The 19767-nt window shown below is 33.5% G+C and overlaps 1 protein-coding gene across 1 annotated transcript; it reads right to left on the minus strand.

Moving 5' to 3' along the window:
* Nucleotides 1-11007: 11007 nt before the first annotated feature.
* LOC131595880 (calcium-dependent protein kinase 1-like) lies at nucleotides 11008-14415 on the minus strand. Its single transcript, XM_058868388.1, has 8 exons — nucleotides 14258-14415; nucleotides 13084-13967; nucleotides 12761-12904; nucleotides 12499-12651; nucleotides 12223-12338; nucleotides 11906-12073; nucleotides 11493-11717; nucleotides 11008-11339 (listed from the first exon to the last, which is right to left on the minus strand). Exons 2-8 carry the CDS (start codon nucleotides 13916-13918, stop codon nucleotides 11214-11216), a joined length of 1767 nt encoding a protein of 588 aa, XP_058724371.1. The 5' UTR covers nucleotides 13919-13967; nucleotides 14258-14415; the 3' UTR covers nucleotides 11008-11213.
* Nucleotides 14416-19767: the final 5352 nt, after the last annotated feature.

The following is a 19767-nucleotide window of genomic DNA, read 5'->3' on the forward strand; positions in this document are numbered from 1 at the left end:
TTCTATTCAAAGAATAGGTTGGGTCAATATTTTGAAACTTTTATCTAAATAAATAAACAACTTTTTTTAATTTATTTCCCGAAATAACCTATATATAAAGCTATTTTTTAAAGTAATATAGTTTTAAAAAATTAGAATTTAATTTACGCTAAATATTGTAAGAGGTATCGTCAATTGAATTGTCAATTATATCTGATAGTCAATTTAATTGGTGACTGCATGCATTTTATAAGAAGTGTCGTCAGTTGAATTAGCGTCTACATTTATATATAGCGTTGATACCTCGTATAAAATATATGTAGTCGTCAATTGGATTGGTTACACCACATGTAGTCGCTAATTCAATTGATGACATCTCTTAGTTCTATTTTTTTTTTTTTGAAAGTGGATTAATTTGATAAATAGGCGAAAATCATGGTTACTTTGAGAATTTAATCGAAAGTATTAGTTAATTGGATAAAAAAATTCAATTATTTTGACTAGATGAAACAAATATGGGTTAATAAAAAGTATGAATGAGAAAATTGGATTGATTTTAAAACATAGTAATACATAAAATAGAGAAATACCTAAGCACATTAAAACAATTATAATTAATAAAAATTTAATAAATCTCTAAATTTTGTCAACAATAAAATAATAGTACAACGTAAACATTGTTTTTAGAAAAATAAAAATAATTAAGAAGAAAGTCATATGATAGTGATAATACTATTAAATTTGACTATTAACAAAAATAATCAATAAATCGGCAAACAAAATTGTTATTTAAGGATAAGAAAAAGTAACATAATTTAATAAGAATGAGTGTTTGTTTTAATTTATTTTTTAATAGTTTTATAGTATTAAATATTTTTGGTGAAAAAAATTTAAAAATTAGTTCTAAATAAAAAATTAGTTTAAATAATTATTCTTAAAATGTTATTTTAGCTATTTTATCATTTTGTTATAATTTTTTACATTAAAATTTCAAAAAAATTACTTAATCTGACTACTCTTTTCCAACGTCATGAGGCTCTATACATAAAAAACTCTAACTTCTCACATCCTCCTCCGATCAAAATTTTGGGTCATCATTTTTCATTTCTTCTTTTCAAAGTTATCTCATCCTTAAATTATTCTTCTTTCCTTTGAACCATCATGTGTTTTCTTTTAATAACATGTTTTCTCTGCCCGTAACATCTTTATCTTCTTTTACATCAGCAAGTAACAACTTTTATCTCTTCTTATTTTTTGGTTTAATTTTGTATGGTGTTTATTCATGAACTCAGTGAGTTTAGGAACGTCATAGAGCCTAAATATGTTTCAGAAAGAAATAAGTTGTGTAGGCGATGTGTAAAGGCTTACAAACAAAACACAAGGAAGTAAGTTTGGGCTTAGTAGAGAGGAAGGTGCACGGCGTCTCCCTCACTTCTGTTAGGGATAGTGACTCTAACTCAGTGTTTTCTTCCTCGGATTTGGTCGAGATTGTCATAGAGTTTTCTGCCATCCTTTTTAGCGGATAAGTCTTTAGTTTCATATCAATTTTTCTTGATAACGACAGGGTGGAGGCTTTCTAAATTAAATTAAAATTGTCCAATATACTAACAACAGAGTCGACATGATCCTAGAACCTTGTGTGTCGAGTGAGAAAGTTTGCATGTGACGGCCTCTTGGAGTGCCAAATGAATATTAATATTTTATCTCGGGATCACTGACGACTTCGGGGTGAGTATCCCTTTTACCATGTTTAATTCCAATCTCCTCAATGTACTTAATATTGACCCTTCCAAATTGCATCTTAACAGTTGGTTATTTGCTCGAGGATTTAATATTATTTGTTGGGGATCTCAACGTCACTCCTACAACAACCATCTTTTTCCACTTCTATGAAATCAAGGACGTGGCACGGGGCGGATCGGTCATTGTAAGAGCCATCCTAATGCAGACCATATTATCCTTCTACACCTCTAATTACAAGAACTAAACATATAAGTTCATATGGGTTGGAGGAAACGTCCAGTGTCTTAAGGTTATATATGATTGTGATGGATCACACTAGTTCCTTATATATTGGACTGGTAAACTTATTGTAATCATGGGTTATAACCCACACATGTTGAATGACATGGAGAATAAGACACTTGAAATTTCAGGACAATTTCATAAAATCTGAGTACGAGGGAGATTATTCACGGTTAGATGAGTTATTGGGTAATGCACATTTGTTATTTTCACCTTTTTTTGATTCTGACCCATTCCTCTAATTTTGTAACTAGGATAACTCATGTCTTGATGGCTGAGAGAAAGGCGGCGATGTTGAAAACCAGAGCCCGTCGGGGCGAGACTTAACATGTGCACCAAAGTGATCCTATCAAGTTTCAAACTCGGGCATCCAATAAAAGGAAAAATGCATCACATGAGGCTATGGTTAAAGCCATCTCTTTTACCATCATTCCATCTCATTATGCCCTAGAGGGGTTAAATTTGCCTTTAGCAAAGAAAAGAAATGCAAACTTAGGAATATCGCCTGAGGACTTTTATGACATTCCTTCGATTGATGTGGAAGCAGATGGTGTAATTACAGGCGGGAAAAGGGGGTAAACCTCGAAAAAGCGATTATTCCTCTGTCCAAAGCAAATATGAGTTCAAATTTCGGGGCAAGAGCTTTGCAATGATGGGGTTCCTTTATAACCATTTCAACACAACCTTAGTTGTTGAGAAAGCGAAGATAATGGGTGCTCAGAAGACGAGGAGTGTAAGGTTGGGGCAACCTCTAGTTTAAGATTCGAACTCCTTAAGCCAAAAAGAGACCAAATTGAAATGTGAGATTATGGAGATAAAATAAGCTAAAGACCTTAGTCAATGGGAGGATATCTTCCCTCGAGGTGGAGCTAAATGTGATGAGATAGTAATAGGTCTCTCTCTTAAGGGGAATAGATTTATGGAAACCCACTGCAAAATCCATAGTGACAAGCTCGTTAAGGTTGAAGCCTAAATGGTCAACCTTATAAAGGCATGTGAAAATCATGCCTCTCTCCTACGATCCTTTAAGATCAATCTCGAGGAAGACAAAATGGAAATTCTTATTGTTATGGACTAGGGGTTTCAGAAAGCAAAAGCCCAAGTGTTATGTCTCTATCCCCACCATAATCTAGATGAATTCAACCACTCAAAGGTCATGATGGATGGTTTTCTGGTAGAGTAAAGTGCCCCGTATATTTTTCCAGAACTCAAGCATTGAGTCAGAGGTGGAGACCTCGTTGAAGGAAGCGATGACTAACAAATGATTCGTTGAGGGGGAAGAAGACCCCTTGGGGGAAGAACCTGTTGATCTTGCCCAAGATGTCTAAGGGTTTAATATTCTTTTTTATTTATTTTGTTGCTTTTGTATTCAATTCTTTTAAGCCTGAAGTGACACTTTGTAATGGCAAACTTTTGTCTCACTAAGTTATTTTGTGGTTCGCTTTTTGTTAGTGTTTTATGGACTTATTTTTTACTCTGTTATCATTGCCTTTATTGATATCATCCTTAATTGGAGCGAGTTCTGGGAGGTACTTATAATTTTTTAGGAAGCATTAAAAGAGAATCTGACAAGCTCTTGTTCTTCATCTTCACCATGGTTTTAAATGGACGTGGAAAAGTTTGATTAGTTTAGACTATACATTCTTTTAAGAATTTTTATTTGTGCAAAGAGAGCTTATCGGGTTCCTCCTTGGTGCTTTTCTAATAATATTTATTTATGCAAGGAAAGCTCATTAGGTTCTTGCTTTATGGTCTTATAAAATTCTTTATTTGTGAAAGAAGAGTCTAACGAGTTCCTTCTTAATGCTCTTTTAAGAGTCTTTAGATGTGTAAGGGGACCCTGATGGGTTCCTGCTTTGCGCTCTTCTAAAAGTCTTTATTTGTGTAAGGAGAGACTAGTTGATTCCTACTCGGTGCTCTTATAAGAGTGTTTATTATTCCATTGAGCTTTGTACATATTAATGTTAAGAGACACATGATGTATTTAGCACATCAAGGGTGCCTCTTTAAAAACTCATGCTCTTGCAGGGAAAAGAGTGTTACCATGAGACGTCATTCATTCATTAATAATATTACATGCATACATTTTGTTTGGCCGCTGGGGATTGTTTTAAGCCAAATAAATGACTTGGTTCACAGAGTTTCAAGTTCTGGAAACCTTCTTCTTTCGAGAATTCCCAACTTATACACTCATAAGGATAACTTTATGGCACCCTTGATAATGTTCCTCCAAATTATGATGTAACTTGCCTTTCTCTCTCGGAGCTACCACTTATTTTAGTACCATATTGCCATCGTCTAATTTTCTTGGTCTCACCTTGGTGTTTGTATCTTCTTTATGTTCTTTGCTTCATCATAAAATCTGGTATTTGGGCCATCTCTCGGTTTTTTTCCCGCAATTCCGTCGAGCCTTCCGGTTAAGATTGATTGTCTTTTTCATTAAACTGTTATCGCCGCAAGGTATAAGTGTTGATTTCAACCGGGAGCATTGCATATGATCCATAAACCATTTGGAATGGGTCTGCTTGGTTGATGAGTAAGGGATTGTGTGGTACGAATATAACATATCATGTAGTTTCTCGACTTAAATACCTTTAGCTCCATCGAGCTTTTTCCTCATGGTGGAGAGTATGACTTTATTGGAAGACTCTTCTTAACCATTTGCGTGGGGGTTTTAAATTAATATGAATTTCGTCAAGATTCCCAGATTATCGTAGAACTGGACCATTAATTAATATGTCATATTGTCGGAGATGGTGGTTTTCGGTAGTCTTAAATTGCAAATAATATTTCTCCAATAGAAATGACACACCCTTTATGTTGTTATCTTAGTGCACCTTTCGCCTTCATCCATTTAACGAAGTAATCCACCCCGGGCCGTAAAAAATATCAATTGTCCCAGAGCTAGTGACAATGGTCATAGTATATCCATCCCACTGATAGAATGACCACTATGAGATCACGAAATGAAAGGGAATCATGGAGGAGTGAATGAAATGGGAAAACCTTTTATACTTGTTACATTGGTTGACGAACTTAGTGATGTCTCTTAACATCTATAGCAAACAGTACCTGCCTCTTAATAACTAGATCGCTAATGATCTTCCTTTGATGTGGACTCCGCAAATTCTCTCGTGTACCTCTGCCAATACTAAGTCCACATTTTCCTCAATTAAGCACCTCAATATTAGCATGGACTGCGATATATTATAAAGCTTGTCTGCCACTATGATATATTTGGACGAGTATTTTTATCTTTTGTGATTATACCTCGTCATATGAGAGTTGTTCCTTAGTTAAGTAATTAATGATAAGTGACACCCAATTATAGTTGGCACCTACCACCATCACATGCTCGTCCTTGAACTTTGTACTATATATGGATCTCTATAGTTCTTGTATCATTATCTTATTAAGGCCTAACTTCTCTGTAATGGTGATCTTTGCAAGAAGATCGCCACGAATATTCTCCTTTTGAGGAACGCGTATTGTCTCGAAAATATCAAACTCTTTTTCCATCTAAAATATTTGATGTAAGTATTTGGATAACAAGTGTTATTTGGTTTGGTAATCTTCCTATACTTGGTTGGGGGATAACTTTGAGTCAACCATTGCCCAAGTTTGGTGGCCATCACTTCCTGAGCTAACTTTATCCCTACTATTAAGGCCTTATACTCAACTTCATTATTACTAACTTGAAAAACAAAACACAGTGATTATTCCAATAACACCTCGTTCAACCCCTAAAAACAATCACAACTCTACTTCATCTTAGATTAGAAGATCTGCCAGCTGATAAGCTTTATATCATGGGGATTCCACTTCAACTGGTATGCTAAACTCGACTACGAAATCTTTCACTGCTTGTGATTTGATGTTGCTTTGTGATACAAAATTTATGTCATACTCAGATAACTCCACTTACCATGCTACCATATGCCTTTAAGATCCGAATTCATCTATAATTGCTTAATCGAATAATTTGTCTTCGTGATGATTTTGTGATCTTGAAATTAAGGCCTTGTATTTCTTGCAAGAACCATACCCCTAACGCAAAATGCTATATATTTTGATAATGAAGTATGACCCCCTTCAAAACCTTGTCGACAAAGTAAACAGACCTTTCCTCCTCTTTCCCCTCCTGGACTTAAACCAAACTTATAGCGCTGGCGGTGACTGAAAGATAAATGTAAGGGAATTCCTTCCTTCTCATGAGTAAGTATGGGTGGTGCTGCTAACAAATTCTTTATCTCTAAGAAGGCATTCTCGCATTCTCCTATCCACTGAAAGCTAATTGGTTTTCTCAATGTTGCAAAGAAATGTATGAATTTGTAGCTGACACAAGATAAGAACCTACATAATGTTGCAATTCTTCCAATCAGTCATTGAACTTCATTCACCAACGATGGGCTCTCATGTATATGATATCCTGGCATTTATCTGGATTCTCCTTAATACCAATCCTTGTTAACATAAAACCCGAAAAATTCAAACATATTTTTTGTAAATTGTGTACCTAAGCCTTTCAAAAATTTGATTTTAAAAGAAAATATTTTTTGAATTTGGTTTTGGGAAAAAACTCTATTCAACCCCTTTCTAGACCACTCTACACTCATATTCTACCCGACAACCATATTAGTGGATATGAGCTCATAGTCGAGTTGGAGAAGTTACATGAGAAACATGTACATCAAATGCACACTAGGTTGATGAAACAAGTACAATCAGACCTCAGTAAACAAGACACATGCCTACAAGGTTGCAAAAATGCGTGATTACATCAAATTATGTGGTCGATGATGAAGTTGAGCTGGAACATTATGCTTTCTATGCATATGTGGAACCAATCAATTCAACTGAAGCATTGAAGGATTCAAAGTGGGTTAAAGCAATGAATGAAGAAGTGAAGTCTATCGAAGATAACAATACTTGGTCACTTGTCGAATTGCCTCAAGGAAAGAAGGAAATTAATGTCAAGTGGGTATAGAAGCTGAAGATGAATCCCAAAGGGGAAATGAATCGACATAAGGTAATGCTTGTGGCGAAAGAATTTCTTTAGAAAGAAGGAATTGACTTTGATGAAGTATTTGCACCTGTTGCCAGGATCGAAACAATCAGGTTGGTTGTTAGTATGACGGACTTGAACAATTGGCACATATGTCAAATGGATGTTAAATGTGCATTTCTGAATGGCCATTTAGACGAAGAAGTCTATGTTGCACAACCAGTCGAGTTTGTAAAACATGGCGAAGAGAGAAAGGTGTACAAACTGCATAAAGCCCTGTATGGACTGAAGTAAGCTCAAAGAGCTTGGAATAATAAGATCGATTGTTTCCTAAGGGAGAAAGAATTTGTGAAGTGCACAACTGAGCATGGAGTATATGTAAGAAGAAGTAAGAGTGAATTGCTTATACTATGTTTCTATGTCGATGACTTGTTGATAACAGGTAGCTGCAAGAAAGAGATCGAAGAATTCAAATGTGATCTTAACAAGGAATTCGAAATGTCGGATCTAGGTGACATTTCATATTTTCTTGGAATCGAATTCTACAATAGTCGTAGAGGTTTGATGATGCATCAAAGAAGACATGCAAGTGAAATTCTCAAAACATTTGAGATGGAAGAATGCAACTCGACTTCGACACCTGTAGAACCAAGACTGCAACTATCGAAAGATGCAGATGAAGAGGATGTCGACTCAACCCAATACCGAAGACTTATTGGGTCACTAAGATACCTTTGTCATACGAGGCCTGACTTAGCATACAAGGTAGATATGGTAAGTAGATTCATGCATAAGCCAAAGGTATCACACCTAGCAACGACGAAGAGGATATTGAGGTATCTAAAAGGAACACTCAACTATGGCATTTTATTTCCTGCAGCTGATAAAGGAAATGAATGCAAGTTCATTGTGTACACTGATTCAAGTTGGTGTAGTGATGTTGAGGATCGAAAATCCACAGTAAGATATATGTTTATGCTAGGTGGTGGACCAATTGCTTGGAGTTCGAGAAAGGAACCACTGGTGGCATTATCATCGTGCGAAGCAGGGTACATAGTTGCTTCTCTCTGTGCATGTCAAGCAACATGGATGGTGAACTTGGTCGAAGAGCTAACAGGTAAAGATCGTGGAACAATTATCATGAAGATCGACAACATGTCAATTATCAACCTGGCGAAGAACCCGATAGCACATGGTCGAAGCAAGCACATGAAAATGAGGTCCCACAATCTTTGTGAGCAGGTAGCAGATAAGAAGATGAACTTGGAACACTACAGAATTGAGAATCAGATTGCATATATCATGACGAAGGGAGTGCAATTCGAAGTGTTTAAAAGACTAAGAGATATGATGAATATATATATATATATATATATATATATATATATATATATATATATATATATATATATATATATATATATATATATATATATATATAACTCAGACACAATGAATTAGGTTGTGTGTTAAATTATAATTCTTTGTGTCGAAAATATTTGATTTGATTTAGAAGTGTGGAAACAGTTTGTTACATACAAATTTGATTTAGATATAAATTAGATAGATTTGATTTAGTTTAAGGTTTTGGGTGTGTCTCTCACAAAGTATGTCCAAAGTGTAAATGTGCTCCCTCGCTGACCCCCGCGAGTAGTCTCCAACAGTGGTATCATGAGCCTTTGGTTTGAGAAAAGGGATCAACTTACTTGTAGTTAAAGAAAGTCAATAGATACAAGTAAATGTGGAAGAGAGAGCTTTCACATGAGGGAGAGCATTATGTATACACTCACACTTGAGGGAGAATGTTGAGAATCAAGTGTGAGGAAGAAGTCCCACATTGGTTAGAAAATAGAAGAATGAACACTTTATAAGTTAGAAAATCCACACACCTATCACCTTAAAGTTTTAGGTGGACATGTATTGTGTCTCTCACAAAGTGTGTCCCATGTATAATATGCTCCATCGTTTAAACCCCCTCGAAGTGCATAGAATAGAAAGTAAAATTGAAAAATACATAATCTCGACACATGATTGAATAAATTAAAAAAAAAATTTATGTTATTTAAAGATCATTAATTATAAATTATAACTTATTTGTATTATTTCAATTTCAGCATGTCTTGATAAAGTTCAATTTGTAGGAGAGTGAAGGCTTTCCTCTATCAAGTTAAATTTTCAATAATGAAATTGTTGACTTCATTTTATAATTACCCTTAATTATATTCTCCTATAACTTAATTATTTCAGCGATACATTCATCAAATTATTTTTGTGCATTGATAAAATAATGTAAAAATAATATGCGATGACATGTTCATACTTTTTATTTTACATTCAAAGTTCAATAGTTAAAAACCAAACACTTTGGCTCCAATGACAGCTCCTGCAAAGGACGATATCAGGGGAGTAACGAGTTCGATTGTTAGTGGGAATAATGTTTATACCTCAGTTCACAACTCTGAAAACTAAATCAAAACACCTCAATTTTTATTAGTTAGGTTTGATTTTTAAACCAAACCATAAAAATTGTTGTTTTTTTTTTTAATTTTATTTTGTTTGAATAGTCATTTAATCAGTTTTTTTATCCATTTACACCTAGTTTCAACTATCACTACGAATCGTCGTTTTATTTATTTTTTATAATCATTTCAATCATTATGGCTATATTATTTACTAAAATCACTTCGGCCACTACCAATCATTATTTGAATTATTATTAATCTCATCTGACAACTGTAACCACCTTTTCACAAATCTTCACTTCAGCCATTATTTTTTTGCAATGATTTAAAACTCGGATCGGTGATCAGTCCGATCATAGTACTAGATCATTGGGTCATAGTCAGACGGGTGGGTCATTGATCAAACCACATGATTGTAATATCAACACAAAATTATGATTATAAAATCTTTTTAGTAAAACTTTTATAAATTCTAGACAAATTTTCAATACACGTGTTAGAACTTAAGAAATCCAATATTCAATTCATATAAAAAAAGAAAAATTATTTAGTAACACAAAATTATTATTATATAGTGCATGTTTGAAAACGCGGTGGAAATGTTGTTAGACGTGCGTTCGAAAGAAGCTTCTCATTTCCACGGTGCAAATGCGTTGGAACTTGGAATCTATTGTAGACGTGAGTTTGGTTGCCTAGAATCTTATCCAAACATGCCAATAGTTATCATTTTATATCTAAAATCATCCTAAGTACAAGTCTTAACATCAAATAAAAACAAAATAATGAGTCCTAAACTTTTAATTAAATCACTCAAATTAAATGATAAATATTAACTACAAAACAAAAATGTATCATTAAAAATAAATAACGATAAAAATAATGCAAATGAAAGTAATAAATTTAACAATAAAAATAAAATTAAATAACAAGAGCTAGTTCTACAATAAGATAGGAGATTGATCATGAGAGATGGAAGTTTGAGGTAGATTAATCATTGAGAAGTATATTCTTCATATTATGAAAGTTAAGTTTCATACTTTGAGTTAATTTGAGTTGAGACACGAGAGGAAATGTTGTTTCAATTTTGAAAGTTTTTCACTATTTGCATAAAGTGTTGTTAAAAAATAAGTGCAACCCAATCATTCAAACAAATTCACTTGTTCATTGGTAAGTGAATTGGTTTGACAATTGGCCTGGTCACACCGATATCGAACCAATTTTACAATTGGTATTTTGATCTTTTTCCACATCCAACAACTATCAATAAAAATATAAAATTATTATTAAATAAAATATGTAATCTTACCTGAGAGTATTGTTTAAAGATTTTAAATAATAAAACTTTCTGCTAAAAAATGTTTAGTGTTCCAATTTCTAGTACATTAAATGGATAACTTTTTATTACAAAAAACTTCCTATATTATACTATTAAATGATGGCCTTAGAGCACCCATTTAGTATTTCCCAACATAAATAATAAATTAGCAATATTTAAATAATTTACTTTTTAAATAAAAAATTATTACTTTAATATCATTTGTTTAAAACACCACCTCTATTTAATCTTTAATCAATAATACATTCTCATAATTACAAAAAATCCATTTAAACTAAACACCGACAAAATAGCTGAAAGGCCAAACTGGCCTCCAATGACTTGTGCTAATGCACAAAATCTTCAACTTTCAAAGGAAAAAAGTGGGAGAGAAGAAGAAAAAAAATCTGAATGCTGGAAATGAATACTACAGTTTTAATGCTTCCTTGAAACGAATGCTGAAGTTATTTTCAAGGCCTTTCTTACCACCAACCATAGGAACATTTCCTTTCTGCATCATAGCCACAAACTCGTTATAATCTATGCGCCCATCCTGCACAAGATAAAGCACGGTTAATATTATTCATACATGGTTACGTTCAATCACTTCCATTTTCTCGAATTATTACAGTGTCTATATGTCAGTGTTAATGTCGAGAGAAGGTAACTAAAGAGGATAAGAAAGTCAATAAGCTAAGAAACTTACATTATCTTCATCAATTTCCTTGATTATCTCGTCCAAGCCAACATCTTTTATGCCAAACTCATCGCAAGCTTGTTGAAGTTCTTCTTGAGTAATATAGCCACTTCCATCTTTATCAAAGTAAGAAAAGGCTGCAAATAGATGATCTTCTCTTTCAACTTTATTAAGATGCAATGTTGCCGCAATGAACTCGCCGTAATCAATTGTTCCACTGTTATCTATATCAGCCTACAATTTCGAGGTATAGATAGATATTTCAGTTAGTTTACTAAATAGAATAGAACATATTAATTTATTACAATGAATCTAAGATGATGTAACAGTTCTAAGAAACATAGCATAACCCTTTTTACAAGTAATCAATCGTTATACTTCTTGCTTTCTATTTTATAACACGATCTTCAAAAGATACTTACCGCTTGCATTAGATCATAAATTTCAGACTCCTTAAGATTTGCACCAACTTTTTTCAAACCGACTTTAAGTTCTTCGAAAGTAATTTGACCACTGTTATCTGTGTCTAACATCTTGAACATTTCTTTTAAGCCAGCTAATTCTTCTTCTGATAAGCTCTCTGCAATGACCTGAAAAACGCAAAGGATGGTAAAATGAAGAGATTCAGGTTATAACATCTCATTTTCACTTTGCAATCAAAGACTTTGAATTTAACACATTTAGAGTAATTATCGTTGTACTCAAAACAACTTTGAAATTTCTGCATCCACAAACTTACTATAAGAGCCATTTTCTTGAGCTTGTTCATAGCAGAAAATTGCTTCAAGCGACTTAATACGGCGGAATCAAGTGGCTTGTCAGGAGCTACACCATCAACTTGAACCCAAGGATGACCTGCAAGAATTTGCACATATATAAGCATGAAAAAACAAAGTTTGTTCGATTAAGACGTGTCCTAATAAGGAAATTGAGGGATTAATCCTCACCATCAACAAAATACTAACATTTGTCATGTAAGAAAAGACTAAAAAATCAATTAGAAAAACCATCTTACATAATACTTGATATGCAGTCATCCGTCTTCTAGGGTCACGAACAAGCATTTTCCTTACTAAATCCTTTGCACTGTCAGAAATTGCAGGCCATGGATCTGAAGCGAAGTCAAGATCACCATGCAAAACCTGTTCGAATATGCCTTGTTCGTTTTCTACACAACCATTATAAGCACACAAGGGAGTGAGTATCAATAATCAGAAAAGTATAGGTATAAAATTTCAAGAAAATGACAACGTTCAAAAAAATGCAAAAGATCTCACCAGCCCAAAATGGAGGTACGCCACTCAAAAGAATGTAAAGGATAACACCAGCACTCCAAACGTCTGCTTCAGGACCGTAACGCTTTTTCAAAACTTCTGGGGCAACATAATATGGACTACCAACCACATCAATAAATGTATCACCTGGAAGCAAAATATCATCAGCTTTTCTCCGCGTAATCAATAAACTTTTTCCAGTTGTATGAAGTTTCCGTTAAAGAATGCAGAGATTAAAACACCGCGAAACAAGTATAATATTAGAAACATGTTTAACCCTTTATTCAATCGAATGAAAATATAATACGGTTATCATCAGAAAGTACCTGGCTTAAAGAACACTGATAATCCAAAGTCAATAGTTTTGAGTAGCGAATCCTCTTGCTGATTAACAAATAGAAAATTCTCAGGTTTAAGGTCTCTATGCATCACACCAAGAGAATGACAAGCTTCAACAACACCAACAATAGTCCTAATAAGTTCAGCCGCCTTTCTTTCAGTATAATGTCCACGCTGAATAATCCGATCAAAAAGCTCACCACCTGCACACAATTCCATCACAACATGAACAGCCACTGCATCCTCATAAGCACCTTTTATCGATATAACATTAGCGTGTCCAGCCAAATGGTGCATTATCTGAATTTCTCTTCTCACATCCTCCACATCGTCATCAGTTACAAGCTTCCTCTTTGCAATAGATTTACAAGCATACTGACGCCCGGTTTCTTTCTCAATACACAAGAACGTTATCCCAAATTGACCCTGCCCGAGTTTCTTCCCTAGACTAAAAAACTCCTTGAAATTACCAGTTTCCCTCTGCAACACCGAATCAACACGAAGTCCTGCACTAGAACTTCTCTTCACAGAAGGTTTCCTTTGTTTCTTCTTATCCTTATCCTTTTCCGGTTCAGTCTCAGATTTCGTCTCCTGTTTCATATCCTGTTTTGTCTCCGGTTTCGGAATAGTTATCTGCTCCGGAGGTTTGTTCTGGACAGGCAGCGGAGATTCGGCTTCATTATCATTCGCTGCATCATTCCCGGAACCTCTAGTAGACACTGATCCTTCATGTTCAGGCAAGTGTGTACGCCAAATCGCAGCCGAAAACGATTGAATAATACCATTCTTCGAAATGCTAGGACCAACACAAGAATTCCCCATTTTTGCTTCACATAAATTCCTCTTCAGCAACCAATTTCATCACTCGGATCTATCAACAAAAAACCACAAGATCTGAATATAAAACTTCAAATCCTATTCACATACATCTAAGTCAAACCCTTATCAGCTAGTTATTGTTAACGATTAATAGCTAATGATTGATATTATCAAAGTTGAATCCTAAAGTTACAAAAACTAAAAAAAAAACAATGAAAGCGCAACAGTTAATAAATGCATCTAAAAGCATAAATCAGAACTAAGAAGAGCAAAAGAAGCGCGAGAAAGTGAAAAGATTGAGAAAATAAAGGGAAGGAGTTGAAAGAAGTTGGACAAACAAACCTTTTGAGTTTACCGAGTCAGTTGAGGTAGATGGATGAATGTGTCAATAGACAAAAATGTTTGGTTTGATTTTATTATTAAGACACGAGACTATGTTTCTTCTGTGTCTGCTTCGTTTTCGTTTATTTCAAAGTTAGCTACTTTTTTTTCCAATAAATAAATAATAAATTGCAATAATGGATTTTCTCTTTTTAACATGCCCTTTGAATTTTGTTTATCCGCGTTTTTCCATTTTATTTTCTTGTATTTTATTGTTCATGTGGTGGTATTTATGCACTGAGAAAATATCGGGCCTATCTCGTATTGGGCCAATGGTTGATCTAGAACAGTTGTGTCTGATACTTGCTGTTGTGTGGTGCATGGGAAACCTTTTAAGGAGTTAAATCATGTACGTCTAATTGTGATCTAATGTTGAGAAGTGAAAAAGTTTTGGACACGACTTCATTAAATGCTTATCTTATCATTAAACGTTTCGCATGTGGCTCAAGGTGCATAAGTTAGGGTGTGGCATTTTCGCCTATAGTGCTAGAGTCCGTTCAAGTGTTGTTGCATTTTTTAGATGTCATCTGGACCGTTGATTTTTTACCTTTTGCTTGCTTTCATTCTGAAACGTTGATTTGCTTCATCTGTTCCATTATATAAAGGTTGCTTTGACCTTCAAATTTTTTTGTTCCCTCTCATAACTAACTCGGTATTCTTTGCTAACCCTTTTCTCCCTTCTTCTCCAAAGCTTTGGTCATTTCTACTATTGTCATATTTCCTTTTTGTTTGGGTCCCTCGTTCCTAGTTCATCCCCATTATCAAGTCCCCTTTGCCCTTAGTAGTCATTTCGATTCACCTCTTACTCATGTACCATTTTATATCTTTTCCCCTTTCATTTGCTATTTATCTCTATAGCATACACCATAGCCAATTTAGAAAATGTTCCTGAGAATATAAATGAAGTTGATGAGGATTCTCTAGTATCGACGATTTATTAGAACCTTAATGTCCCTTATGTTGAACCTTTAGAAATTAACAACCTTAATCTTAACTTTATTGTGTTGAGTGATAATTTTAGACTTGAAGGGAGTTATGTAGATAATGTATACGGTCCTCTTACTACTTCTAAAGAAGATGGAAATGGAAACTCTTGTAATATGGATTTTAGGAAAGTGGTTGCTTGTCGTTCCTCCTCCATCAAGTCTTATATTGATCCAGATGTAGCCATATCGACTCGAGATGAGTGACAAGCTATCATTTTTACCCATACTTTTAGGACGACACATGGTTCAGACCCTTGTGATGTTGAATTTAGAGATCATAATATTTTATGAGTATTAATATCATTTCTGATCGGCGTTACCTTTTACATGAGAACCATGTAAAATGGTTAAACGAGGACATGTAAACTTAATGTCGTTGGCATATGCAAGAATGTATCATTGGGTGAATCCTGAGTTAATGGGAACAATTACTTTCTTAGATAGTGTCGAGAAGGTGGAAGAGGCTCAAATAGAAGTGAGATATTCTTCTGATTGGTTAGTCTCACGCGTTGATGTCAACAGGAGGGATTGTAACTATGTTGATATATGTTTTTTCCCTATCCATGAGTGTCTCTTTACTTTCTATGGGGAAAAAGGTTTAGACCAAAGGGCTAAGTCTTTTGGCTCCTATGTCGCTAGGATCACTCTTGTTGTCCCTGAAGTGACTCTTCCCAAATCTCTAATTGTTCTCCCTCCCAAGGTTCCTCAGACTTCTCAAGAAGCACGAAATGTTTCAATCAATTGGGTGTCGCCTATATCCAAAGTCTTTTAGCTGCCAATGTGACTGGCCTAGAAGAGTTTTTGGGTGACAAAAAGAAGAAGAAGCTAGAGAAGGTGAAATCCACTGAGGAAGGATTGTCTTTCCAAGTCATTGCAGATAATATGAATTTGGAGAAGGAGAAAGAATATCACTAGGTGCATGTGAAGGAGTTGAAGAAAGAATAAAAGGATGTCATTGCCGAAGGTATTAAAGGCGTATTGGATGTCTTCCATAATGCTCGTGACCAAGTTAAAGTCATTTGTCTAGACGTTGAGAAACTCGGGAGATGATGGATCTACAAAAGAAGGTTATTGATGGAGAGATAATCTGTGAGTAGGAAAAGATTGAAGAAGACTATGAGTTTGAAAAAAGGCGTAATAGTTTTGTAGTCTTTATTGTCGTTAAGGCATTTGTACTATAACTTGAACATTACTTAATTGCAAGTAATTTATTTGTTCCTTATTTGCTTGGTTTTTTGTTTTGCGCTTATGTATTTTACCATTTATTTACAAATTTTGTATATGCAATTTTGTTTCATCGATTTACTCGCCTGCAATTTTGTTTCATCGCTTTGTCTTCCTGTGATTTTGTATCATTGTTTTGCACGCTTATAATTTTGTTTCAACAATGTATTCACATTTGTGGCTTGTTATCCCTTACCAACCCCTTTGTTAGGAACTGGTTAAATCTTTAACGTCGGCGAGGACTATGCCCGGTCAAAGGCTAGGTCCTCTTGTGTGCCATCAAGTTTGAGTCGTTGTCACACACTGGTCAAAAACGAGTTAATAAAAAAAGTAGTCAATCTATATAGTACATTAAGCAAGCGTCAATCTATCCTATAGAGTACATTAAGCAAGCATCAATTTATCCTATGCAAATTTGAATTCCTATTATCGGATAATGCATCATGATTGACAGTGACTTATAGTTGAACAATCAAGTGTTGTAAAACTACAATCTATCAATTATGCCCAAAGAAACCAAATTCTATCAAATTATATTAGAATTCGAAATAAGCGTTAGAATACAAATAAAATTAATATGGAAGGAATAACAATAATAAAATTAAATATATAACATAAAAACCTCAAGTTTGGACGAATTGATGAAACAACAGATCGAAAGGGAAGTTTAGTCGACCATGTGAGAAAAACTTCAAACAAGTACGTGTTCTAAATTCTGTGATTCATTACTAGAAAATTTGCTTTAGTGACCAACTTTTTGGTCACTAAAGTCTTAAAATCAGTCACTATTTGTTTTAATGATCGAACTAGTAACCAACAGCGATTGAATTTTTTTCGACCGAAATAGTGATCGATTTTAGTGATTGACTTAGAGTCTTATTTTATTAAATAATTGTTAATCAGTCACTATTTTCCATATTTTTAAAAAATGAATAAATAATATACACATATATCAACATCGAAAATTACAAAATATATTAATAATATAGTAAATAATGAGTTCATTGATGAAAAATTATTTAAAAAAACACATAATACATAAAATGGCTTAAGTTAGAATAAGTATAATAAAGGTTCGGTCTTTAAGAGTACTAGGCCCAAAAACATAAAATGGTCCAAGATAAAACAAAATAAATTTTGCTTCCAAAAGTCTGGTAAAAAACGAAAATATTTGAATAATCATCACTTTGAGTTAGCTTTTGGCATCAGCGTTAAGCTTGTAGCTTTTTCTCGTAGCTTTCTAACTCCTACTCTCAGTGGTGGAGCCAGGTCAACAAATTTGGGATGGCTGCCCAAATAAACATAATTATAAAAATGATATGCAAATATATAAATTATATCATGTGTAAAACAGTTAAATTATAATAAATATAATAGCTATCAACGAAATGTAACATGATTATATATAATTTAATATTTTTTTCTTATATTAATCTTGAGATTTATTTTGATCCTTTAATTTACAAAAAATTTAAGTTAATCCCTTAACTCTTTAAAAAAAATCATTTTTCTTGGTCTGACTAGCGACGAATTTAACTAATGTTTTCTAAATTTTACCGTTGTTAATTAAACAAAAATAACTAATTTTAACATTTGTTTAAGTTAACAAAGCACAATAAACCCAGAGGTTAACATATGGCGCAAAAAAATTAACTCATTATATATCCATAACAATTGTGACAATTAAACTTATTATATCAAAATGAAAACCTTAAAATAAATAATAATAATAATAATAATAATAATAATAATAATAATAATAATAATAATAATAATAATAATAATAATAAAGTACAATGCATATTTACTCTTTAAACGGGCACAACAGAGAAAAATATGCATATTTATAGAGATCACTTACTTAAAAGCGGACAAACGGGCACGAGAGTGCCCGTTTGAACGCTAGGAAAATATGCATATTTACCTGTCTGCCCGCTTTTTTAATGTGCAAAGCAGAGAAAAATAAATGTCTGTACATCTTTTAAAGAGGTATTTATATTGTATGACACATTTTAAAAAATGAATAGTTAGACACAACATAAAAGGCTTCATTTAAAATTGTGTTATGAGCCATACCTTCTTCCGACATGACCCTAGGACACTAATTCAATAACACATATGTCTCTTCCAAAGTTTGAGTTATACGTCATGCTAAAATCTAATTCATATATAGACAATATTAGTAGAAGACAACAAATTTAAGATACCATCTCATGTATGATCTCTAAACATGATAATAATATTAATACACTTTGAGAATGAGAAACAAACACATGCATTAAATTGTATGCAAAGACCGGGGCATACATTGCATCATATTATCGTGTGTAATCAATGACGCTCTTTATGAGGAAGGCCGAACATGAAATCTTTATGGGAAGAATTATCTTTTTTCCTGCAATTGATTTCCACAGTAATGAGCAAAAACGTAAGACTACAACATTATAATCTTTTAGAGAAAAAAGATAGTGTAGTATTAGTAGTAATTAGTGTAATATAATATTTTTCATACCTTGAAAATAGTCGAATCAATTCTTCATACACCCCTTTATCAATGAAGTATTGAGTTTTAAAAAACTACAAATATATCATGAAATATATGATCAAGAAACTAATACATTTAAAATATGTTACTCGTAAAGTATAATTTGGTTTAGTATAAAATATAAATAATGTGATACCTGAAGAATAGAGATAGATTGTTTTAGTGTAGATTTGGTAGAACAACAACTCTTTTCTATGCTTGAATTACATGAATTCTTGCTAAAAAAAGTGAAATAATTAACTTAAATAATATACATGGTTTTATATCCATAGATAAACAAATAAATAAACATTAAATCAATGCCTCCAAAAATATGTTAGGACTAAAAAGTTGTAAACGAATAATATAAATACCTCTCCATCCTGAGATAATATTTCTCTTTTCACCATTTTCCAGAGTTGTGTTTTATCTGTTATGACGGTAGAGCTCCAACCAAGAGAGTAAATCTGCAGACGTTTTACTTGTTTTAATAAGGATGATAAAAGTATTAGTGAAATGGTGATGAAAAATGCAACAAATAGTTTTTTCACATTTACTTTGCATAAACATGTAAATACACCTTATTGTTGGGTTCGTCGATGGAAGAAATAGTTTGTTCGTCCTTCCATGTGCTCCATTTATCTTCAAAGTGTCCCGTCTAAAATTTATTGCACAATAATAGTGAGAGGAACAATGACCCAGTTGACATAATACAATGACATTAGAAAAATGATTCG

This window comes from Vicia villosa, linkage group LG4 (genome assembly GCF_029867415.1).
Source record: "Vicia villosa cultivar HV-30 ecotype Madison, WI linkage group LG4, Vvil1.0, whole genome shotgun sequence".
Classification (NCBI taxonomy): domain Eukaryota; kingdom Viridiplantae; phylum Streptophyta; class Magnoliopsida; order Fabales; family Fabaceae; genus Vicia; species Vicia villosa.

Bases quoted from the DNA above. Each gene is read 5' to 3' on its own strand.
- LOC131595880 (XM_058868388.1), bottom strand. From the start codon at position 13,918: ATGGGGAATTCTTGTGTTGGTCCTAGCATTTCGAAGAATGGTATTATT. The intron at 12,074-12,222 runs GTAAGTTTGTGG...TGCGTTTTTCAG, and splicing joins TCAAGAAAATGGCTCTTATA to GTCATTGCAGAGAGCTTATC. The intron at 11,340-11,492 runs GTAAGTTTCTTA...TATCTTGTGCAG, and splicing joins AGGAAATTGATGAAGATAAT to GATGGGCGCATAGATTATAA.